This window comes from Scleropages formosus, chromosome 22 (genome assembly GCF_900964775.1).
Source record: "Scleropages formosus chromosome 22, fSclFor1.1, whole genome shotgun sequence".
NCBI lineage: Eukaryota > Metazoa > Chordata > Actinopteri > Osteoglossiformes > Osteoglossidae > Scleropages > Scleropages formosus.
In genome coordinates, this window is record NC_041827.1 from 16,515,265 (window position 1) to 16,538,881 (window position 23,617).

A 23,617-nucleotide genomic window follows, 5' to 3' on the forward strand; every position below is an offset into this window, starting at 1 on the left:
TTTTACTTGTGAAGAAAATTTGTACAATTAATCTAATGAGGAAAAGTTTGTAATTTTACAGAACAACTGCAGCGCTTCCCAGACAAATGCCTCTTTGTGAATATGTTCCAGGACAACAGAGAATTGCCTTTAAATTGCCTGTTGTTGCCTTTTTTCTTTCGTTTTCTTTTGTTTTTATTGCATTTTACTTTTAAGCAGACAAAACAGCAAGACGAAACATATCAAAAGTTGTTCGGAGTTTTTAAGTAACAACAATATGTATTAAATACTTTGGATACAGAAGATCAAGCTTTAAGAGAGGTGCACCTTTTTATGGCTAAATATTTTACAGAAATTCTTTTAGAACAGGTTATGCTTGAGATGTAACCTTGAGGTTCCTTCGCCATGTTGCTGTTGAACTCGTGGTTGGGGTTCGCTCGTCCAGTACAGTACGGTTAACATGCGCTCAGCATTATCTATCTCATGGATATGTTTGTTCGTTCACATAATCGGTGCAGTCGTTGCTTAGATGCCAAATTCGACCCCTTTCATTGTGGCATTTTCTGTCTCTGATCAAAGCCGTGTGATGCAAACGGAGGAGCTCAACACGGGCGGCACTCGGTCAACGAACGTCCCCCAGCTTGTCCACTAACTCCAAAACGTCGGAGTGAGGACGCACACTGATCAGTACTTTGTAAACATGTTTTTTTTTTTTTTTTTCCCCGAATGTTAAGATGTTTCGAGGGAATAAAACAAGGCTGTACGAGTCCACGGTAGAAAACATTTCGCTGTGAACTGTGTTCAGTTGTTTGCAGTTATGAAAAGAGGTTTATGCATCATTGAGATCAGTATAGGACCCCCACGACAAGGTATAGTGTAAATAAAAAGATACATAAACACTGGCAAATTATGGTTCCTATTACTTTTCTTTAGATGTTTCATTACTGCAGTGCTTATTTTTATTGCCTTTATTAAAAATATGTCAAAGGTTTATGTTTTAACATAGTAAAGGTTTATATATAAAAATTATTAACCATACTAACTGAGGCAAGGTATCCTTTTGTTTACTATTTTATTTGTTCAACAGATCCACACTGTGTATAAGAATTTCACCATGTTGTATTTAAAAAAGGAAATGTTAATAAAAAGAACCAAGTTGAACCTTTAGCTGCCGTTCTGTAATATTTGTGGATGTGCAGTTTGTTTACTTGAGTCTTTTTAAAAATGTCAAAGTAGCATTTGGATCAAAGTGCATTTTTCACATCACATCAGTAGTTGAAAACCTTTATTGCAGTGACATATTTACACAGATACGTATCACTTTTAAGGGGTGTTTTTTGGCTGTTTTTCATTTCCATAATTCTGATATTTTGCATAATTTACAGATTCAGTTCAATAACAGCCCACATGCACTGTGGGCTCCCAAGGCTAAGTTTGGATTATAAATTCGTGTGAGGAAAGAACCCCCATCACACACACACAGAGTCGACCACAAGGAAACATGTCTCTCTCTCTCACACACACACACAGAGCATGCCATAAGGAAACGTGTCGGAGTGAGAGTCCAACATCTGGACTTCTGTCCCACAGCTCCTAATACCAGTTTGTGCAGGAGATCATAAAACGCATATCATCCACTGCTTTGCCCCCCATCTGGCACTGGGGCAGCTCAACCGCAGCCTCCGGAGGGCGTTCCGCTTCCGCTGCGTTCAGGTGGATGGTGGGACACGCACCGCAAGCGTGGGCAGAACCCGTGGCCTGGCCGTGGATTTCCTCCTGGGCTCCTTCGCAAGTCTCCTCGCGGCTACGGACTCCTCCCATCGCTGCACCGAAGAGCGGCGCCCTGCAGCACGGTAAAAAAACCGCGTAACATGGTTCACCTCAAGTGTAATGGGGGCCAAAGAAGAGATGTCCCCTCCCGGTGATGCTCGGCGCAGTCATGGTGCAAAGGCTGCATTTTACACTCTTTTACAGTGGATGCAGAGTTCTTCCAAGTGTTGCATCTGCTGAGAATTACAGATAAGAGTTTGTCACATAAAAACATCACAGGGTGTAAACCGACCTTCCTCCAACGTGCTCTTTGTGCTTTGCCTATGGATTGTATCACATCCATTCTTTCTGAGTATTATTATTCACCTTTATCACCTGACTCCTCTTTCCAAGGTGACATACAATATTAGATTACCAACTTTACCCATATTATTTACCCATTAATTCAGCAGAGTATTCTTACTGTATCTGTTCAAGGTAAGTAGCATGATCGATAGCACTACAGCAGCAGGAAGGACAAGAGCCTCGGTCCTTCGCATTGCAACGTGACGACTCGAAACACTACGCCGCCTGCCGGCTCACGGAACAGCCCATTTCACATCGCCCGATACGCCATCACCCCACGGACATGTCTTTGAAACACATCAAGAAATCGTCCAATTTGACCGCGTCACTTAAAAAGCAGCGAAAAAATGCGGTTGGCAAATAATGCACAGCATGCTATGTATTTAATGTAGTGGTAACTGGGTGAGAGAGAGAACACAGGTGTATCTCCTGTAAATGTATCTCACTGGGGACTTCTGATTATGTATCAGTTCTCTGAGTCAGTTTAGTTACTCCCTGTTAAAAAAAGACTCGTTTGAAATGCCGAGGCAGCCGGGGGCAGGAAAGGCTGATGGAAAACGGAGCTTTTTCGCTCTGACACGCTCACCTGCAGCTCTGCTCTAAGAGCCTCACGCTGCCAAAGTCCCTGCCCCCAAATCACATTTACAAAAGGTAATAACTTTCATCATTTGCATCAACACTGCTATTGTCGTGCATTTTAAAGACAGTTGAATTGTTTACCTTTAAATAATTTATGTCAGAGCCACTTTTAAAGGTGGGTGGCACCAAAAAAAAAAAAAAGAGAAACTGCAGTTTTTCGTTCTGTTTGCCAGTTATTGCACTTTGGATTAATGTATTTGCTGAATAAATAAATGGGCAGTGGGTAGTGCTGGTGCCTCGCAGCTCCAGGGCTCAGATCCAGCTCAGTCCACTCGGAGCTGGCATGCTCTCTCTGTTTTTGTCTGTTCTTCCTCTGGACGCTCTGGTTTCCTCCCACAGACCGAAGACGTGTGTTTACGGACAAACGGCGACTCTAGATTGTGTGAATGTGGGCGACTGCCCCGTGATGGACTTGTGTGCTCTCCAGAGTGTATCCTGCCTCATGATCAAGCCACCGGGATAGGCTCCAGACCACCGCGACAGAGCAGCGGACAGGCTGTTACGAACAGTGAATGAGAGCGAATGGTGTAAAAATAACATCAAATGTGTAAATGTGAAATCGGTGTAAATGAATTCTAAAAAAAAACTATACAGCCATTGATATGAAGTCAAAAGATAAATTAAAATTATCTTTGTCCAGGCTGTGTTAATGTGGTATTAATTTGTGGCTATGGGGTAATATGAAAACACTTTTCTCTATACATTATATCTTCATGTCATGTGCATGGTATTAGACTGGTCAAATAAAAGTGAAACGAAATAAAGGCTTTTGTTAGTGCTGTCATCGCACCCATTCATTACACCATTTATTTCGAGCTCGTTACGTCGCCGTCTGGCGGAGAAACAGAGTATTGCAACACACCGCGCACTAACGCCAGGCCATAAGGCTAAGTGTTTATTACAGAATAAACTCGAGAAGCTACTGTCTTAAATGTAACTAAATGTCAAGATCTAAATAGTAAACATAAATAAAAGTGTGTATCCTCATCTGGACATCAGACGAGAGATGCAACCTTGCTTTCAATCATTCATTGTTTGTGTGTGCCTCTTACTTACGCGAATGAAACCACGTGAGGTTCCGCGAAAACTAAAAAAACAAACACGTTTAGCTCTTACAATCAGAAGTGAAGAAGAGAGTAACTGAGCGCGATTTTACCCCGGTGAAATGGCAGCCCACGCGATCGGTATCCCCGCGCGGAGGCGCGACGTGTTTCTAGGCAGAAGAACAACGTGCGGTGCTCGACGGCGCGCTGCGCTCCTGCTGCAGTGACGTGTGCACGCGCGGTCGTCGAGCCTGTCAACAAACAATACGTCACGGAGAGCCGCTACGTGATTGGCCCACTCTGTCGCCACGTGACAAACTGTACTAACAGTTGCTATGCGGGCTGTTAGATGAAAGTTTTAATGCGAAATGTGTACAATAACACTGCAAAGGATTGTCATGGAAGGACAGCCTTGCAGGCTAACACTGATTTAAATAATGCCATTTTTCTTTACTTTAAAAAATGATTTTAGATATGATACTTACCAATAAGTTAATAAAAAATAAAATTACTATGAAAAGTCCTACTAGAGTGATCCTTGAATCCATCATGGTTCATGTCCACTTTCTGTCAAACACGGTGTGTGTGAGCACTAGCCACCATGGCTTTATTGGACAGCTGAAGCTCTTTGTGTTCCTTATAATAAATAAGTCTTCTATCATCGCTGTATTATCAGTCAGCGGAGCACAGGGCATTACTATGCCGTAACACAGCTGTAGTAAAGGTAAAAACATATCTTTTCAGTCTAAAAATTAGATTTATACAGCTTCAAATTCTCACGTCATCTGTACTAAGGAAAGGGTTGCAGAGAGGACAATGCGCTTAGTATTTGTACAGAAGCTAATTATAATTATACCTTAAATTAATGTGGTAAAATCCACTTTTTGGATTGACCACACTGAACCAGTTGCTTCCAGGTCAATCGCTGACTGGAAATCTAGTGTGGCCTTGTATGGAATTTTAGATGTAAGCAGTGGAGAATATATATTTCAGCATAGCAGATGTAGTACTTTAAAGATTAAAATGCCATCAAAAGTCTCAAAGCTAAATCATATTAAGCCTTAGAGACACAGACAAAAATGACAGCACCCAAAGTATTTTAATGTTTTATGGAACAGCTTAAAAAACATGACTGAAACAAGAACTTGGATGGGGGGGGCATCACTTGTTATGTTGAATTGTTTTGCTGTGAGACTGCAGTGATGCATCAGACAATCATCCACCATCCATCAGGCCACTTACTGTATTTCTGATGAAAAGCACTGAAACAATCCCTGGTGGACTTCCAGCACAGGCTTACTTTGCATGCACAGCACATCAGCCGAGGGCTCTGAAGAGCCCTCTGATTAGCACTGTGCCTTGAAATGCTGTTGCAGAGAGATAAGAGCGGCAAGCCTGTGTTTTTCTCACAGAATGAGTGTGTATGGCTTGTGTTTGTGGGTCTGACCATGCCCTTTTCCTCCCTCCACAGGGCTGCTTCTTCCATCTGCTGTGTGTGTATACAATGGCAATCTGCCCCAGCCAATCAGCATCGAGCAGCTCAGGCGCTTCCTCGCTATTGGACGCCTTCATCCTCTGGGATTCTAAATCTGGGACTCGCAGGCCAGGCTTTTCATTCAACTTCCAGACACGATGGCCGATCTTTTCGAGTGTGATAAAATCTTATTAGCAGATTAGTCCTGATTATCACCTGGATCTTTCTGGCAGTCACATGTCATGCAAAAGCATATAAAAAGCCAGGTAAATATATTTACTCTTTGTTGTCTTTCATCAGACATGATGAAATCTACTGGAATGAAAGAGGTCACAAAAAGGACAAAGTCATAGCATGGTTTTTTTTTTTTTTTTTTTACCATTTTAGGTGTCAGAAAGCACTTAATTTTATTTACTCTTTAGTAAATACTTTTTATGTGGCAAAAAAATGCATGTGAAATTTTATGTTGGATCACTTTTTTTAATCAATGTATTAAATATGCACTGGATTTTTTTACATTTCTCTGTGCAAGCTGGCGCACTCACTTCAATCCATTTTGGAACTGGTAGAACACTGACACCTTTCGATCTCTCAGGTTCTTCCATGTCTCCCCATAACTACTGCTCTTCTACAACACCTTTACTGTCCTAATGAAGCACCGGTCAGCTGAGAAAGCCACTTCCATTCCTGCCATCTTAAAGATCCATGTTTAATACCCCAGCTAAATAACATTTAGATTACACTATTAGTCTTACTCAGATTCAAAATATCTACTCTTCATACTATGAATCATCATACTAGCTCTCACTCTGACACAGTCATGCCGTAACTGTTGACAGAACAACCTGTGTGAAAAAACAAATTAGTGCGATAGGTGCCATTTTCCTTTTGTTCTTGTTAAAACACTATAACCGCTGCAGTAAAAGTGAAACATGTTTTTACGTTTCTTAAAATACAATCAAAGAATCAAAGTATTGTGTGTATATTTCCCCATTGCGACTCTCTTACACAACACCAAAATCCAACAGGGCGTGACTTCCGACGTCCTACGTGTTACGACAGACGTGTACGTGATGACGTAACGTGACGAAGACGTAGACACGTGGGGGAAGGAAGCTGTTTCGTACTCGGAAGGCCGATTTTTTAGGTAACGTGAACGGTATTATTAATTTAACCACTTTTAACATATATAAAACAATATACTGACCTACACCTTAGTTATATGTTTGTAATATATGTTTTCTGGACTTTGATTTGAATATTGTTGTTACAACTTCTGGTTTTGCTCATCAGAGTTAGCTGCCGCCCTGTCAGACACTCAGACTCACAGTCAGAGAGAGTTGTTGTTGGTATCGGAATGTGAATTTCTTAAACCGTGACCGAAACGGATTTCATACCGCGTTCTCGTTAAATAAACCTTTTTTCTTGTATATACTAGTCCACAAGAAACACTTAATTCAGTGTAATTCACAGGTAGCGTTAGCAGTCTGTCACCTGTCTGACATGGGCGGCCATCATGTGCTGTTCTCTGGGTGAAAGTGTGGATGTGGATCCCGATCCCGATCCCGATCCCGATCCCGATTCCATTCCCGTTCCGTTTCGTTTGTCTTCCCGCCCGCCCGCCGACACACAGACAGAGACCAGACGGACTGCCCGGCGATACGAGAGTACGGGAATCATCATGGCCGTGAGAACATCCTTCGAGAAGAACAACGAGATCGGCTGCTTCGCCAAACTCACCAATTCGTATTGTCTCGTGGGCATCGGAGGCTCGGAGAACTTCTACAGGTCGGTCCGCGCTCAGTACCGCTCATCACATCAGTAGCCTAGTAATATTTATAATAATATTCATTGCCTTCATCAGCGACACGGGTACATTAGTCACAGTGAGTCAGTCACTACCTACCAACTACTACTTACTACTCTTAATAATAATTATTATTACAAGTATAGTCACAGATACAGATCACTCACTAACTACATTTATTCATTTACCTGACGCTTTTCTCCAAAGCCATTTACAGTTACAATGTTAAGGTTACAACTACTTACCCATTTATACAGTTGGGTAATTTTACTGGAGCAATTTAGGGTAAGTACCTTGCTCGAGGGTACTATAGTATAGCCGAGATGAGGCTCGAACCTGCGACCTTTGGGTCCGAAGGCAATAGCTCTAACTACTATGCTACCAGATGTCCCTAACTACCAGTAGTAATAGTAATAACTGACGATGGGGCATCAGATAGTGCAGTCATTAGTTTGCAGTTGGAAAACCCAGAATCAACTCCCAAGGTATTAATCCTGGATTGACATAGTAAACCTTACCTAGCCATATAAGTTACTAACTCATTATAAGATTAGTATGCAAACCCAGTAATGGAAGTGAAACTGAATATGCGTCAGTTAAATGAATTGATAACTATAAAACACACACATGCTGACTGAAACCACTTGTCCCAAGCAGGGTCACGGCAAGCCGGAACCTCGCAGGGCATAAGGCGGGAAGGGGCGGGGCACACCCAGGACGGGATGCCAGTCCATCACAGGGCACCCCAAGCGGGACTCGAACCCTAGATCCGCCAGAGAGCAGGACCCGGTCAAACCTGCTGTGCCACCGCGCCCCCCAGCTATTAAATAAATAAAAATACATTGAATTAGAGATGCTAGCTAGACCCAGAATTTGTACAGGTTCATCACAAATGAATAATAATCCAATGAGAGAGGAAGGAGGACAGGCCCATAACTTCTTGAGACTAGACAAGTCAATAAGTACAAGTCTAGTGTTCCAGGCTGTGTGATGTTCTTCCCAATCTTTCTTTAATATCAGGTGTTTATGTTGTATTTGTAATTCAGTGAGTGGGCTTGGGTAACGCTCTTAACAAATGAAGAACAAAGTACTCAGCAGTTATTGTCATAATGCAAGAAAAATCAGTCATAGGTGTCGGTCAGATTGATGTTGATCGTAGGCAGTGGTTTAGGCTTCAAACTTATGACTTTAAAGTTCACCTCACAGGCTCCCAGCTGTAGTACCCATGAGAAAGGTAACTTGAATTGCCCCTGTAAAATACCTTGTTCTGTATTTTATTAGTGTCTTTTGGGTGTAGTAATATTGTTGGTTGTTATTTTTAATGAAACCTGTATTTCTTGCTTTTTTGGCTCAGTGTTTTCGAAGGGGAGCTCTCAGAAGCCATCCCTGTAGTCCATGCATCGATAGCAGGATGCCGTATAATTGGAAGAATGTGTGTGGGTAAGTTCAAAAGTAAAATTAAAATGGAATGGACACAGAGTATTTTTTTTAATCAAACAAAATAGGTATACTGTACAGGACATTGAGATGTATGAGGTGGTTGACAGGAAAACCAAAAGATCCTGACGGTTCTCCTAATTAAGTGTAATTTTAATGACCTCTCTACCAAAGAGCATGCAGTCTGTTGTTATTTCTCTTCCACTTACATCATTATTTTTTACCATTCATATTAAAGTGAAATGTTCCTTATACTTGGCCAACTTTTCTACTTTTAAAAGTTTACTGTCTTAGAGGATGTCCTAAAAGTATCAGATTGTTCTAAATGGATGATAGTAGCCTGTAGATTAAGTTATTAATGGTTGTGCTACACAGTATGAGCTGACATTCTTCTTCCCTGAGGTGCACTCTTTCCTGTTACCCCCCCTAAGTGTGGTATCCGATGGGAACCTTTACTTGCGTGTAAACTCTGTGATGTATTTCCTGAACTATTTTCAAAATGCTGATATGAAAGTTAGTACACATTCTTTACATTTTCCATTTTTACATATTAGGACATAAATAACTATCCTGTAGTTGTCACCAGGTACTACAAGTGGATGGGCACATGAATGGGCCAGAATTCTACTGATGTGATTCAAGTTATTGTTGTAAAAGGGGGTTCCAACAAGCTACTGAATAATAGAGTGCGCTTACTTTACCACACATGGCTTCTCCAGGTTGAATTACGTTTTGGTTGAATAAATATTGACTAAACAGTGTGGTTAGATTTATCTGCTGTTAGAACTTGGTGAGGACTAGATGAGGCTCTTATGTGCTCATTTGTGAAGCCATAGAGCTGAAAGAGTGAGTACCCTTTCCCACATTACCTTATGTGTGATCACAACACTACACAAGGTGTGTTTTGTTTGCAGAGCCACTGTGTGACATGTAATATATCACAAAAGACAATGGGATGCCCCATTAATTATTGAAGAACTAGTCTCATGTACACTAAGGAACATTTAATTTTGGCAGGTGGTACTTGGGGCATCATATGCTGTGGTGCCAGTGTAAATTACCTTTACTGTTTGTATAAACGTAAAGAAACCACAACTGTTTCACTGCCGTTCTGTAGAAACCCAGTTATTTCATATGAAATTGGATATTCATGTCGGAATGCAGGGCAGTCTGGTGCTAATAGTCGGCCCCTTGTCTGGAAGTCGCTTGTGTGTCATTTAAATTCAGAAGCTTTAGCTGTCCTTCTGTGCTCACAGGGAACAGACATGGGCTTCTGGTGCCCAACAACACGACTGACCAGGAGCTTCAGCACATTCGGAACAGCCTTCCTGACTCAGTGAGAATCCAGCGTGTGGAGGAGCGTCTGTCAGCCCTGGGCAATGTCATTGCCTGCAATGATTATGTGGCTCTGGTGCATCCAGACCTTGACAGGGTGAGAGACTTTGAGCCATACATTGATTTTTTTTTTTTTTTTCCCCCCAAACTCCGTAATCAGTAAAATGCTTTTATCAGCAGTCATTGACAATATGCTGACAAAAACCCAGATTTAATCTTGGGAGGAAAGAAAGGCTAAAACTGGATGCTGATCCAGTAGTGTCTCTGTGTTCGTACTTCACTTTTATGCAGTTGGCTCATAGCGTATGCTTTTACTTAGACCACCTAAGTAAATAAATATATATAAATGTTAGTTTTGCCTAGTATTTACTGCTATTAAATGCTAACCCTGCCCTCCCTTACAATGATAGGAGACAGAGGAAATTCTGGCAGACAATTTAAAGGTGGAGGTGTTCCGGCAAACGGTGGCAGGGCAGGTCTTGGTAGGCAGTTACTGTACCTTCAGCAACCAGGGGGGGCTGGTGCATCCCAAGACCTCGATAGAAGACCAAGATGAGCTGTCGTCACTGCTGCAGGTGCCACTGGTGGTGAGTAGTACTCTTGAGCAGTGGTCACACTGCCAGCTCCAACAGTAGACTTGCGTGCTGGTGGTGATGCTTGTTGTTCTCACTGTGTTTCTGTGGGGAAAAAAATTGGTGCTGAAAGAAGTTGCATTCTGATGCTCGTGAATATCTTCTTAGCTATGGCTGAGGTCCTTTTTTTTTTTTTTTTGCCTGCCAACTTGCACAAAAAACAGTAATGTAATGATCAATTGAAATCCACGGTATTTTAATTTTTTCCTCTTTCAGGTGGATATTTCCAAATGCTCCTTGATTTTAATGTATATATTGGCCTGGCAGTGTACAGTTCAGACCAGGTAGAACAACAGGTCCATAAAAACTGAGGGGGACGGGACGGACTGAAGTCTAACGGGAGTTATGAAGTGCGAATTTCTAATTTAGTTTTCTTTTGTTTTCCTTCAGGCAGGAACAGTAAACCGTGGTAGCGAGGTAATAGCTGCAGGCTTGGTGGTCAATGACTGGTGTGCTTTCTGTGGGCTGGACACCACCAGCACGGAGCTGTCAGTCATCGAGAGTGTGTTCCGACTGAGCGAGGCCCAGCCTAGCGCCATTGCCACAACCATGCGGGATTCGCTCATTGACAGGTTGGCACCTCACAGTGGCACACTGTACAAAACATGTAAAACAAGTATAAAAATAATTTTCTTCATAATTCTGAGTTGAATAATAAGTTGGAAAACTTGGTAATGCAAATGGAAAAGATGAGCTTTACTTGTAAAACTGAAGGAAAATCCATAGTTCATTATAGGTGTTGTTTAGTGGCACTTTCTGATGTACATTACTCTCCAACTGATCAACTTTTTTTTGGTTTTCTTCTTCTTCCTGCTTCCAGCCTCACATAAGAATTCCCTTTTGCTCCTGGATGTGTGCTGGTTTGAGATTTCCACACCAGTAACGGGGAAATGGAGCCTATGAAGAGGATATACAATATTTTACACATTATTTTCAAATGGTTGAACAACTTCAGACAGTGTTTTGTTTATGGTGTCTGTGGGACAAAACAAAGCACTATGACAGTTTAACATCATGTGATTCAAATTCTTGGCTGCCATTTTCATGTATAGAAATGACTAATTAACTTGGCACATGCTTTTAGCCCAGCATCCACAAGAAATAGTTATCTTTTGTGAAAATGTATGGAAGTGTCCTTAAAAGCTGTCTTCTGTCCATTGCGGGTTCAGAGACAAGATCATGAACATAACGCTGATAAAACTGATCTACAGTGAGAACTGAAATCGGACAAATTTTCTGTAAGCAAATGTAGTTTGTTTTCCAGATGTATGTTCCCTTAAATAAATCCCTGCATGGTGAAAACCTTTTTAAGTGTCTTTATGGGGAAATTTGGCTTTTTTTTTTTAAAGTTAATTTAACTTTTTTTCTAAGAAATGTTTGGTGGGCGTGGCTACATGTCCAGTTCATTTAAACAGTCTAGCCAATTTAGACAGTATTGTTTGAATATCAGTATAAATTAAGCACGTGGTTGAATGTGTTGATGTAAAGTTAAAATACCTCTCTTCCAAATAGTCTCTTCACAGATGCAACCTCAACTAGATGAAGGTGCAGACTAAAACAGCGCTGTGTATTTTACAATTATGGCGATATTAGAAGAAAAACTGAGCCGTTTTCAAGGCGGTGTTTTTTTTTTTTTTATTGGCAAATGCTTTAAATATCTTGCACCAGTAAAGGTATATACACATTTTGTGCACTCAATTAGTGAGAAGTGTCAAATTTCACAAAGACATCAGCAAGATGCAACTGTGGTTTATATATACAAAACCACAATTACCAATTCTCTGTTCTAATAATTTTTCTTGGTTTGAAAAAATGTTTTCTTACAATATTATGAACAAGTCCATGGGATAAAAAGCAATAAAGAAAAGCATGCTACAAACTACGGCACAAACCCTTTTGTTCAATCAAGTGTTAGTATTACAAGATTTACTTCAATTTGTATAATATACAAGTTATATTTTCTCTATCTACATCGGTATAGAGTAATACACTGTGTATAGATTTGTATATAATATGAATTAATATATATACACATGTAAATCAAATTTTAAACAGTACTTATGTCATCTAAATACTTTTATTTTGAGTGCAAAGAAACATTAAAAAGAATAAGACAGCAGTGTAATGAATGAAAGGATTCAACAGCAAAAATATTGCTAGTCTGGTTATTTTTTACTTCATAAAATGAGCATTACAAAGGACTAGTTGAGATCAAAAGCTTGGGTCTTGGATGATGGTCTCTACTTGAGGACTTCCTCACTTTATTATTCATCAGACTTTGCCCTTAGAGGAAAAACAGCTATGGTGATAAAAATTTCCTTCACGACTCACTACTATAGGAAACTTAAGAGAAAATGTCCTTTAAAAACATCTACAATTTCTCAACCGGGTCATATTAAAAATGCAACTTGCATTGATGAATCATTTTTAGGAAAAGTCAGTATGGACACAGTCTGAATGAACTGGCGCGGCTTCTCTGACACCTGGAGGTGAGCAACATTAAGCATCTAATTTTGCATATGTAGGAGACTCCAGTTCTGTGCCTTTAAGCACTAAAATATGAGCCATTCATGCTTTAAAGGGAACGTAAAAGGTTACACTACGAAAAAAGGAAAAACAAAATATCGATCAATCACGCCATCATCGATAACTGCTTGCCCTATGCAGAGTCCCGAAGACCCCGAGCCAATCCCAGGAGACACAGGGAATGAAGCACGGTAGTTCTATAGTAGCAGTACAGCAAAACAAACTCTAATATTACTCTATTTTTCATTGTGCTAAGAATATTTTTTTCAAGGCTTAGTAAACGTACCATATTTCACTGTGGTATTAGGAAAGGGCAGAGTAATTATGGGCTCTGATGTGGTTTGATGTTTTCATACAATTACAACACACAATTGCTAGCTATGACTGCCTAGTCTCAATAAATCTGTCACTAGACTTCATTAGCTACATACAAAAGCACTTAATATAAAGGAGGAATACACCATACATTTAGAAGAATAACTGGAAAAACAAATATGAAAAATGACTAGTAGTTGAAATTTAACAGGTTGTGTCGCAGCTCTGACTTCATACAAGTCTTGATTAGAGGCAAGAGAGTCCAGGCTGAAGTAGATCATCCTGTTAACACCATAGAATACATAAGTCATGGTGGTTCAATATACAGTATAACAAGAGCAAAAAAAACAAAAAACTCTGGCCCCGTATTTACCCTACACCCATCAGAAATCTACCTACAATAGCAGATAATAAAACTATTGCACGTCATCTATGAACAGCACACAAAGAGAAGGACTTGCAGGGTATACACACTAAAGTCATCAAAGACAGTTGCAGCTTTTCCTGCTTAATACCCTTGGGGACATCTGATTCACGTCCACCCAGGGGGTTCAGAGAGGACACATGTTTTCAGCTGCAGCCTTATTTTCCCCATCCTCTCAGACACCTCCCACCATTTCTGGACTCACTCCCTAGCAACCAAAGGTCTCCTGGGAGGCATAGACCATGTAGAGGAAGCCATCCTCATCGCGCTCCTGCTCGTAGATCTCTGAGATGGGTGTGGATACGCTGACCATGCTATGCTGGTTCACCAGCAGGAAGAAGGCTTGTGTGGGGTTGAGCTGAAGTCGGCGCCTGGAGGAATACGTGAAAACAGGGAGGAGAAAAAGAGGTTTCATCACTTTAAATCACTTTACTGTCACCCAGAGGGAAGTGTACTTTATATATGAAAAAGCTAATAAAACAGTACATATATGTATCCAAGTTGTGTATGGCTAATCGAACAATCTTTAATTTCACCATTCAATATTGTCCTTTTTCATTTACATACTGCATTTTACATTTATATTTTTATTCATTTAGCCAACGCTTTTCTACAGAGCTATTCACAAATGATAAGCTATGGAGAATTTTTATCCATTTATAGAGCTGGTTAATTTTCACAGGATACTTCAGAGAAAGAACCTTGATTAGGAGTAGTACAGCAGGAAGTGGGATTTGAACCTGAAATTGACTGAGTCCAAAAGCAGCAGCATTAACCACTACGCTACCTGCTGCCCCCTTTATTACAATTAACCTATTATATCAATTCACAAACAAATAATGTAAAATAGAGCTTGCTTGTTTATTACAGCTAGACCATAGATAAAACTAATACAGAACAAATCAGTTGCAGGTGGGTTGCCAGTTACAGTCTCAGGTGTAAACCTGATATTAAAGTCCAATATTGCAAACAAAAGCTTTCCGAAAGCAAAAAAAAAAAAAAAAAAAAAACAGAATGGAAAAATCTAGCAATTAGCATAGGCGTACACTTAAAAAGTGCATGTATGCACCATAGAAAATTAAAAGGTAGGATTAAAACATAAAAGTCCTACTAAAACCATCTTCATTTTAGTGTTCAGTATGTTCAGCTGTGACCACAGTGAATAACTTCCATAACTCTAAGTGAATATGGCACTGAGATTTGCCTTTATATAAACTAATGGAAATAGCGACCCTATATCATGTATCTTAAAGGCTATTTTTAGAACATTAAGATGGAGATTCCAGGCTGCGATGACGAAATGCAGGCTGGCGTGTCACTCAGAAGCCTCTAAGGGACTGCCCATGCAGAGGAGGGTGTCTGCCTGGGACTTAACAATAATCCGGGTGGCTGAGGGTTCACAGAGTTCATGCACTGGGATCTGGAACGTCTTTCACCATGAAAAGAAGGACGGGGCTGGGACTGCGGAACAGTTTATTAACCCATCGTGGATGAGTGTTCACATAACCCACAAACTATTCTGGCTGAGGCTTTCAAAATGCCCAGAGCCCAGCCCCTTTGCAAGACACACTTCTTCATCCACTTCTTCCTCACATTAATTCACTTGATCAAATTAATTTGTGGCCATGTAATTAGCCTTCTGATGATCATCTTCATCCATTCCCAGTCTTATTAAGTCGTAGGCACAGTGTCGCTAGGAAAGATGCAAAGATGCTAGTTGTGTGTCACCCAGATGAGGTTATTTCTGCCCTTTACTGTGAAGTACGCTGAAATTCCAGGATAAAAGGTGGTACTTGTGAAAGAAGAGGTTTGCCATCTCTTTCATTATTATTAAGGCAAGTCTATCAGCCCATTTATCCCTACATATAACTATTTGTTTTGAAAGGCACAGCTTGTTGCTGCCATAAATACCTGGAAGTGATGGTTTATTTTTAGTGTCAGTGCAACATGGGTCACACTGCTCTGAACATTACTGTGCCAGTCATTCAATCAGATGTTTACTGCAGCCACAACTCAGACCTGGAAAATCCCATTGCTATAATGAGCTAAAAAAAGTATTACACATTAGGTGTTTTGAAATGTGCTTTTAAAAAGTGTTTTGAAAAAGAAAAAAAAACTGATTTTAAGTGGTAACAGAGGTAAAGATTCAGGAGCATAAGTTTAAGAAAAAAGCCACTTTGGTTGTGACTAGTCCTTCCACAAAGCCTTCAGTACCAAGGTTATCTTTACTCCCAATAAGGTTATACAGTATAAACATTGATACATGTAAATAGTTTCAACTGCATATCACCACCTAAATGCATTGTTGAACATGGGGTGATATGATGTGATGACTGTTTTTCTGTTTAATTTTAAAATATGTATTAATAACTATCAACATTTCATGAATTAGGTCCGAGCGGACTGTTTCACCTATGAAAGATGTAAATACATAGCCTGATAAGTTGTGGCTTACATTCTTTGTAACATTTAACACAGTAACACAGACAATACTATCACAGTTTATGACATTAAAACATTTGAACAAACACATTTTAAAAAATAATTCAGCTATAATGCACAAGGGGGGGCGCGGTGGCGCAGTGGCGCAGTGGGTTGGACCGGGTCCTGCTTTCTGGTGGGTCTGGGGTTCAAGTCCCGCTTGGGATGCCTTGAGACAAACTGGCGTCCCGTCCTGGGTGTGTCCCCTCCCCCTCCAGCCTTACGCCCTGAGTTGCTGGGTTAGGCTCCGGCTCCCCGCGACCCCGTATGGGACAAGCGGTTTCAGATGGTGTGTGTGTGTGTGTGTGTGTGTGTGTGTGTGTATAATACACAATAGTGGGTTTAAATCTAAATGTCTGCTATGAATTCATGCATTTAACTCACTGGGATACATTTCATTTTCTTTTCCTTGATCTTGCCAGTTGTGTCTAGTGTAGTCCTTAGTGTATCTTCACAATATTTCCTACTGGACCGTCATCATCAGATTATCCTTGTAAACACTTCTGGTTCACACAAACCAAACAGTGTAAGTCACAGGTGGAAAAATGCATCTGCTAAGTAAATAATAAGAACAAAACTATTTGTTGGTTGTCAAAAACCCAGTGAACCGTCACCCTACCATGGACAATGCTGATACCAATCCTGACGCGTCTAAGCATTTGCACATCTCAAAGGTTCCCAAGGTTTTAGTAACTGTGTTAACAATCGGACAGCTTGGTCACAACACTTCTTTTCCCATCATGCACTGAGGTCACACATGTGAGGGCATGCATACCTGCCAACTACACTTACAACTGTCATTCATCTGTTCAACACCTTCATCTGCTTCATACACATTGCTTATTACTAACTATAACATATAAAACTGTACATTACTGTACATATACACACACACACACATTTTCCAAACCGCTTATCCCATACGGGGTCGCGGGGAACCGGAGCCTACCCGGCAACACAGGGTGTAAGGCCGGAGGGGAAGGGGGCACACCCAGGACGGGACACCAGTCCGTCGCAAGGCACCCCAAGCGGGACTCGAACCCCAGACCCACTGGAGAGCAGGACCCGGTCCAACCCACTGCGCCACCGCGCCACCGCACCCCCCTCATTACTGTACACATTAACCATTTACTGTATAGAATATCTGCACATTCGCAGTGATCTAATGCACCACTGGTATATTTTTTCATGGAATCACTTTGTTCAACTATCCTAACCTCACACTTACTGCGGAAAAGAGCACAGGAGGTGTATTTTCATCCAAGTTTTCAATCTTCATATTGTTCAGGTTTTATTAAAGTCTTATTAAATTTAATTTGTTTTTATAGACTGCTTTTCTGACCACAGTGACACAGAGCTTTGAACAGGCTTGTAATGTTAAACAAGGTTAGAGAAAAAAATGCAAAATTACAGGTATAACACATACAATTAACAAGTGAGTGAGCCAGCTGGCAACAGTGGAGAGGAAAACAAAAACAAAAAACCTCCCAATCACAGCCAAATGGAAAAAACAAACCTCTGAGGGTCCAAGTACTTGTGTCTGCTCACCCCTCCTGGACATTCTACTGTGTTTAATAACCAGTATCACATAAACTAAATCAATGAATCTGATTATAAACATCTTAGGTTCTTTTTTTAAATTTTATTTCGTACTATGAAACACACTGTATACAAAGCAATACTCGTGTATGCTCAATTTACCTTAAAAGCCACACAGAGAAAGTAAATATTACAGGCGGACTGTAAAGGATGTACTTTTTACATCGGCCTACATGCAGTTTTCACGGAAGAACATCAAGTATCGTCATGAATAAGTGACAAAGCTGTGGGATAACAAAATATATATTTTAACATAGCACATAAATAGAATAACATTAAACATTATCTGATCATTCTTATGCGAAAGAACAGCGTCTCCTTCACGCAGCTTACGTGAATCTGCATTAAAATCCTAAAATTAAAGTGACAGTTGAAATGACATCTGAAATACCGAACACCTAGTGAAGGGTGGGCAATTCTGATCCCGTGAACTGTAGAACATGCTAGTTCTCCATCCACCAAGCTCTTAATTACTTGGCTTTTGAGATAATTTTGATGAAAAACAGGATTCAAGTTTATATGTTTAAAAAGAAATTTAGAAACATCTTCAGTTATCTTTTCAACTGTTTGATGTAGTTATTGCTCAGGTAAGACTGATTTGGTTAAACACAAACTCTTATGGGTAACTGTTCAAACTCATAACGTAATCAGAAGTGTTTTATGACCTTTTAAATAAATTGTTCTCTTACAAGGGTTCTAAACAAAATACTTTAAACACAGAGTTGTGTTCCTTCATTCTACAGTATAGGAGAGGATTAAAATTCTACTGTATATTGTGGATACAGTACAGTTCTGCAAATATTTAGTCCTGTAAATTAATAAACTAAGACCAAACTACTCTCACATTAAAAAAAACGATTAACTTTTAAAGTATTATTTAAGCATTATTACTAAACACCTATATTGCTGGGAAGCCAACAATAATATATGCTCAACAATATGAGGGTGTTCATTTTTTGAGACCTTTTTAAGAATTTTTCATATGGTTCCATATTAATACTAATTTGGACACCCTTGGTATAAAATTAGATAAGGATCGTGTGTGATGTATGTTTTATTTTTAATCCTTTATTAATCTTACCTGATGATCTTCACCAGCTCACTCATGTTGACATGATCAGGGACCAGGAATTTGGTCTTGTCCAACACAGGCAACTGTTTTTCTCCCTTGTATCTCTCGATTATTACCTACAGTGAAGATCAGCACATTGACATTTTTATATACAATACTATAAGGACATGAGAAATAGGTAATTATTGTGCAATCTTGTATATAAATGTGTCCTAATCACTATAGCCTCTAATAACAAACATTATGTACAGTATGGAAAGTCCCAGCAGTCTCCTATAATCTGGACATCGGAAAAACTTTGGGTCATTTAGCAAAAAAATTAAAATTATTAAATGTATTTGAAAATTTAAGAAGTTTGTTAAATTACACTTGTTTCACAAGAAAAGCATGTTTTCTCTCTTTATAAACAAGTAATGTCTGAATGTTAAGCAGTTTCTGTGGAGCTTTTTGTGCAAACAATTGTAAAGATACCAGTACTTAAGATAATTCAAATTTGTATGTAAATGTGAAATTAGTTCAACTAATGTGTCCCATATATAGGATACACAGGTGAAAATAAAAGTCTTGACTTGTTTTTTAAAAATGTTTTCTGCAAAATTTGAATGGTGAGGATTATATGTGATCATACAACCCAAGAGTGATGCGAGTACAAAATATTACACTAATGTTTATCACATAAGGCTACAACAGCATGTTCAGGAAGCAAATATGATGTACGGAGTGTCTGAGAATTGACACGACAGACTAAAAGGGGATTCCCCAGCTGTGCAAAATTTAATATATACAATACATAGCCCAAACCCACACCCAAATGTATACAATACAAACCAGTAAAACAAGACCATACAAAAGCAAAATACTAGTCATGGAAACTCTTCAGATCTAGTCTATGTATTTGTACTTGCAGTTTAACAAGACCTGACAATGCAATCCTTCTCTGTTCTGCCCCTAGTATATACAGATTTATTCAACGTTCAGCCACATTTCTTACCGAAATTCAACCACATTTCTTACCGAAAGGATAACATCTCATAAGAGATGTATTCTAGCATGTCAGACCAAGCAATGCAAGAGTGGCACTTTTTCCATTAGAAATTTTAATTCTTAAATTAAAATATTATCAGTTAATCTTGGCAGTGAAGAGAAGGAGGAGAATGAACGGGGGCTTACCGGGATTTTATTGGGGTGCTGTTCTCGGATTTGCTGAACTTCTTTGCAACGATCAGCTAAAAAAAAAAACAGAAAAATGGAAATCTGAGTGTAGCCTCACAAAACTTCACTTATGTTAGAGACTCTGTAGCCTGCCAGTTTCAAAATACACACACACACACACACACACACACACACCATCTGAAATCGCTTTTCCCATACGGGGTCGCAGGGAGCCGAAGCCTAACCCGGCAACACAAGGCCGAAGGGAGAGGGGACACACCCAGGATGGGATACCAGTCTGTTGCTAGGCACTCCAACCAGAGCTCAAACCCCAAACGCACCACACAGCAGGCACCAGCTGAACCCGCCACGTCACCGTGCCCCCTCCTTCATCCGTCTATCCATCCAGCATTAATAACCACTTCTCCCGAGCAGGGTCACGGCAAGCCAGTGCCTTCCTGGCAACATTGGGTGCAAGGCTGAAGGGGGGGGTACACCCCAGATGGGATGCTAGTCCATCAGAAGGCACCAAGCAGGACTTGAACCCCAGACCTGCCAAACAGCAAGGCACTAAACAAAACCGCTCCACCACACACACACACACACACACACACACACACACATATATCGTCTGAAGCCGCTTGTCCCATACAGGGTCACGGGGAGCCAGAGCCTAACCTGGCAACACAGGGCGAAGGGCTGGAGGGGGAGGGGACACACCCAGGACAGGACGCCAGTCTGTCGTAAGGCCCCCCAAGCGGGACTCGAACCCCAGACGCACTGGAGAGCAGGACCTGGTCCAACCCACTGCGCCCCTACACCCACAATAATATTTTTAAATATTTTTTTTATTATTGAGCTGTGACATTTTGAAGAAATTAGTTAACTTCCATTAAACTCCTTCCCACGATTTAAAACCCAACTCTAGCATGGAGAGTTCAGATCACACTTTCACTGCATTGTCCACGGCCCACATCAGAGCAAATGTACCTGATGCAGGAACTAGCCTCTCTCAGCATGACAGATTCACCAGACCGGTCCAAAAAAATGACAGACATGCCTTAAAAAGAACAAGTCTGCACTACATACACTAAGCAATCCATCGGTGGGTTGAGTCACAGCTCAATGCCCAAAGTCCCTTGATCGCAGGGTAGAAAGGAAGGTGAAAAAGGAAGAAGGATAAGCAATGTGAGACAAATATAACCAAACAGCTGTCTGGAAATGTGACTGCTTCTCCCCACCAGTAATTTAGCGTCTAAACCTAGCCCCTGAACTCATGTTCCCGCCTTCTTGTCACTCAGGCCGGTCACAGCAACATGTGTGTGTCCTCCAGCTAACCACACAGTCACATGACAGACAGTGTTATCAGGCACCAACCAAAACAAACACAAAACACACTTCTCACAAGAGCCACTGGACCTTCACAGGTTTGTTCTTCTCGTTGGGAATCTTTTCGTTTTCCTTTCTTTAGGTGCCAGTTGGCTTACGCCACAAAAAAACAATGTATTTTATCATATTAACAAAAAAAGCTCTCTCTTCTGGATCTGTGCACTACATCTTCTGGAACTTTGTTCAACCCTGGGCCACTCAAGTGCAATATTTCTTGAAATCTGATTTTCAATTGAACTGAACAAGAGAGATGAAAGTGAAAGAGGAAGAAATCAGAAAGGAATGAAAACTTTACCTCCCATTTATCATTTTAATAGGCTTGTTAATAAATACTGGGTTGTGGGGTTATGAAAGGAATAACCTAGACCTTTAGAGATAAATTACACCAAAGGAAATACAAGCAAACTGTCTACTAAGCCACCATATTTTCATATAGAATAAGCCAATACTAAACATGTAGCCTGGCAATACATTGCTAGTGCAATTCAAGAACTGGGCCAATAAGACTGTTTATTATTGTAATATTTTTAAGGTCTTGATGTAATGTCTGGTTACTGGAGTGTTTTGTATGCAAGGTTTTTTTTTTTTTTTCTTCCCCCTGGCTAGGTTGACTGTTCTGAATTAACATTCTTGTGTTGTGTGTGATGTGTTCAACAAAAAAAAAAAAAAAGAAATTCAAGAACTGGGACACACTATAAAACTGTAAAGATATTTTGAAAAACCAGCTGTTTAAATGTGTATGTGTGCGTTTGTTGAGATGTGTGCCACGGCATGCTAGAATACGGCGACATTCCTTGATTTCCCACCTTTGGACCTTGTTCTAAACGCACAAGGAAATATCTCATCTTAAAAAACATGGCAATATAGACGCTTGCAGGCTGTACAGGCAGGGGTCCATCGAACTTCTCACATTTCATTGCCGTTTCATAAAATCCAACTAACAAAGCCAGCGAACCTGCCCTCCTATAAGTTGCAAGTAAGTGGCCGCATGGACTGGCACTCATACTGACTGAGGCTTTAGGAAATACGAAATACACTCTTTGTTTAATGCATTATTTCTTGCTGATGTCAATTTCTTGATCATTTTCCATCTCCACAATCATTTGTGTGGGAAAGTAAACAAAGCAAAATGGCCACCAGGCACCAGTGCTCTCCTCCTTCCTTGTCACTGTTGTTTTTCTTTAGTCAAACCCACATTGTATTTTATTTTCTCTTGTGCTGAAACAATGTGAGATTCCCAAGCGGTGGACCACACTGCTAGTGCTATACTGTACTTATAGTCACGTTTCAGGCCTTAAAACTCTTTTTTTGGGTGTTGTTTTTTAACTGGGGGGGCGGGGGGGTGGTGGTGACTTTGACCCTGAGAGGTTCTATTTAATATTACACAATAACACAGTAACAAATGATAACAAAGAGTCACGATCGATGCTAATTCGATTCTGTTTGGGCTTCATAATCATCATGAAATTCATGATTTGTATGCCATCATCATGACATTACACCCGACTGCCTCAGGTTAAAGAAAACCCTGAACAAGTGAAGTGGAGAAATCCGGGCTGTGCCTGTCTGACAGGAAACCTGGCTTGTCCATGATTTACATCCACATATTGATATTGTCATGATAATGTGACATGACATGTCATATAAAAATACAATAATAATACTGTGGGGAAAAAACAGCTGCCGGTTGTTGCGGATACGACGCAGCAACTGGTTGGACGACTTACCAAATGTCCTTCTTTGTTTGAAGGGTCTGTCGGAAGGCATGATGATGTCTGCGAGCTGCGCTTCGGAACACAACACAACACAAGCGGACCGGTTACACTCACACAGCGCGCGGCTGTCACGAAGCCCGCGCGCGCTCCACCACCGCGCGACGTTTCAACGACCTGATACTGCGACGTCCCCAGGTCCGCTGGGTCTCTGTACCAAAACAGCTCCGGGACAGCGCAGTAAACCCAGTGCGTGACGTCACCGCGAGTCTTAAAGGCGCCGCCACCGCGGCGCCCCGTGCGCGCTCCCTGCTCACGGAACGAGCGGATGGTCGTCCGTTCTGGACACGCGCACAAACGTGATGATCGTTTTTCGCTCCGTTTGTAGCGACGCAGTGATTCTTTTGTATGCTATACCTTTACAGTTCTAGTCTGCTATGTTTTCACTGCACCTAATACCGCAAAACTTATTTTTTTTTAACTATT

At 40.7% G+C, this 23,617-nt stretch overlaps 2 protein-coding genes and 1 long non-coding RNA gene across 3 annotated transcripts; 1 reads left to right on the forward strand and 2 right to left on the reverse strand.

The window, feature by feature from the left end:
- Nucleotides 1-1,247: 1,247 nt before the first annotated feature.
- On the reverse strand, nucleotides 1,248-4,016 carry LOC108929829 (uncharacterized). The gene is made up of 2 exons (XR_001965791.1): nucleotides 3,890-4,016; nucleotides 1,248-1,822 (listed from the first exon to the last, which is right to left on the reverse strand). It is a non-coding gene; the product is annotated as an uncharacterized LOC108929829 (long non-coding RNA).
- Nucleotides 4,017-6,317: 2,301 nt separating this feature from the next.
- On the forward strand, nucleotides 6,318-11,763 carry eif6 (eukaryotic translation initiation factor 6). The gene is made up of 7 exons (XM_018744630.2): nucleotides 6,318-6,397; nucleotides 6,884-7,038; nucleotides 8,412-8,497; nucleotides 9,751-9,926; nucleotides 10,240-10,416; nucleotides 10,852-11,033; nucleotides 11,282-11,763. Exons 2-7 carry the CDS (start codon nucleotides 6,932-6,934, stop codon nucleotides 11,289-11,291), a joined length of 738 nt encoding a protein of 245 aa, XP_018600146.1. The 5' UTR covers nucleotides 6,318-6,397; nucleotides 6,884-6,931; the 3' UTR covers nucleotides 11,292-11,763.
- Nucleotides 11,764-13,273: 1,510 nt separating this feature from the next.
- On the reverse strand, nucleotides 13,274-23,366 carry map1lc3a (microtubule-associated protein 1 light chain 3 alpha). The gene is made up of 4 exons (XM_018744631.1): nucleotides 23,147-23,366; nucleotides 20,049-20,104; nucleotides 18,888-18,994; nucleotides 13,274-14,097 (listed from the first exon to the last, which is right to left on the reverse strand). Exons 1-4 carry the CDS (start codon nucleotides 23,184-23,186, stop codon nucleotides 13,935-13,937), a joined length of 366 nt encoding a protein of 121 aa, XP_018600147.1. The 5' UTR covers nucleotides 23,187-23,366; the 3' UTR covers nucleotides 13,274-13,934.
- Nucleotides 23,367-23,617: the final 251 nt, after the last annotated feature.

Excerpts from the sequence above, each read along its gene's own strand:
- eif6 (XM_018744630.2), top strand. The coding sequence starts at position 6,932 with ATGGCCGTGAGAACATCCTTCGAGAAGAACAACGAGATCGGCTGCTTC. Across the intron at positions 9,927-10,239 it reads TGCATCCAGACCTTGACAGG|GAGACAGAGGAAATTCTGGC; the intron begins GTGAGAGACTTT and ends TTACAATGATAG. Across the intron at positions 10,417-10,851 it reads TGCTGCAGGTGCCACTGGTG|GCAGGAACAGTAAACCGTGG; the intron begins GTGAGTAGTACT and ends GTTTTCCTTCAG.
- map1lc3a (XM_018744631.1), bottom strand. The coding sequence starts at position 23,186 with ATGCCTTCCGACAGACCCTTCAAACAAAGAAGGACATTTG. Across the intron at positions 18,995-20,048 it reads AGCACCCCAATAAAATCCCG|GTAATAATCGAGAGATACAA; the intron begins GTAAGCCCCCGT and ends TCTTCACTGTAG. Across the intron at positions 14,098-18,887 it reads GAGCTGGTGAAGATCATCAG|GCGCCGACTTCAGCTCAACC; the intron begins GTAAGATTAATA and ends GTATTCCTCCAG.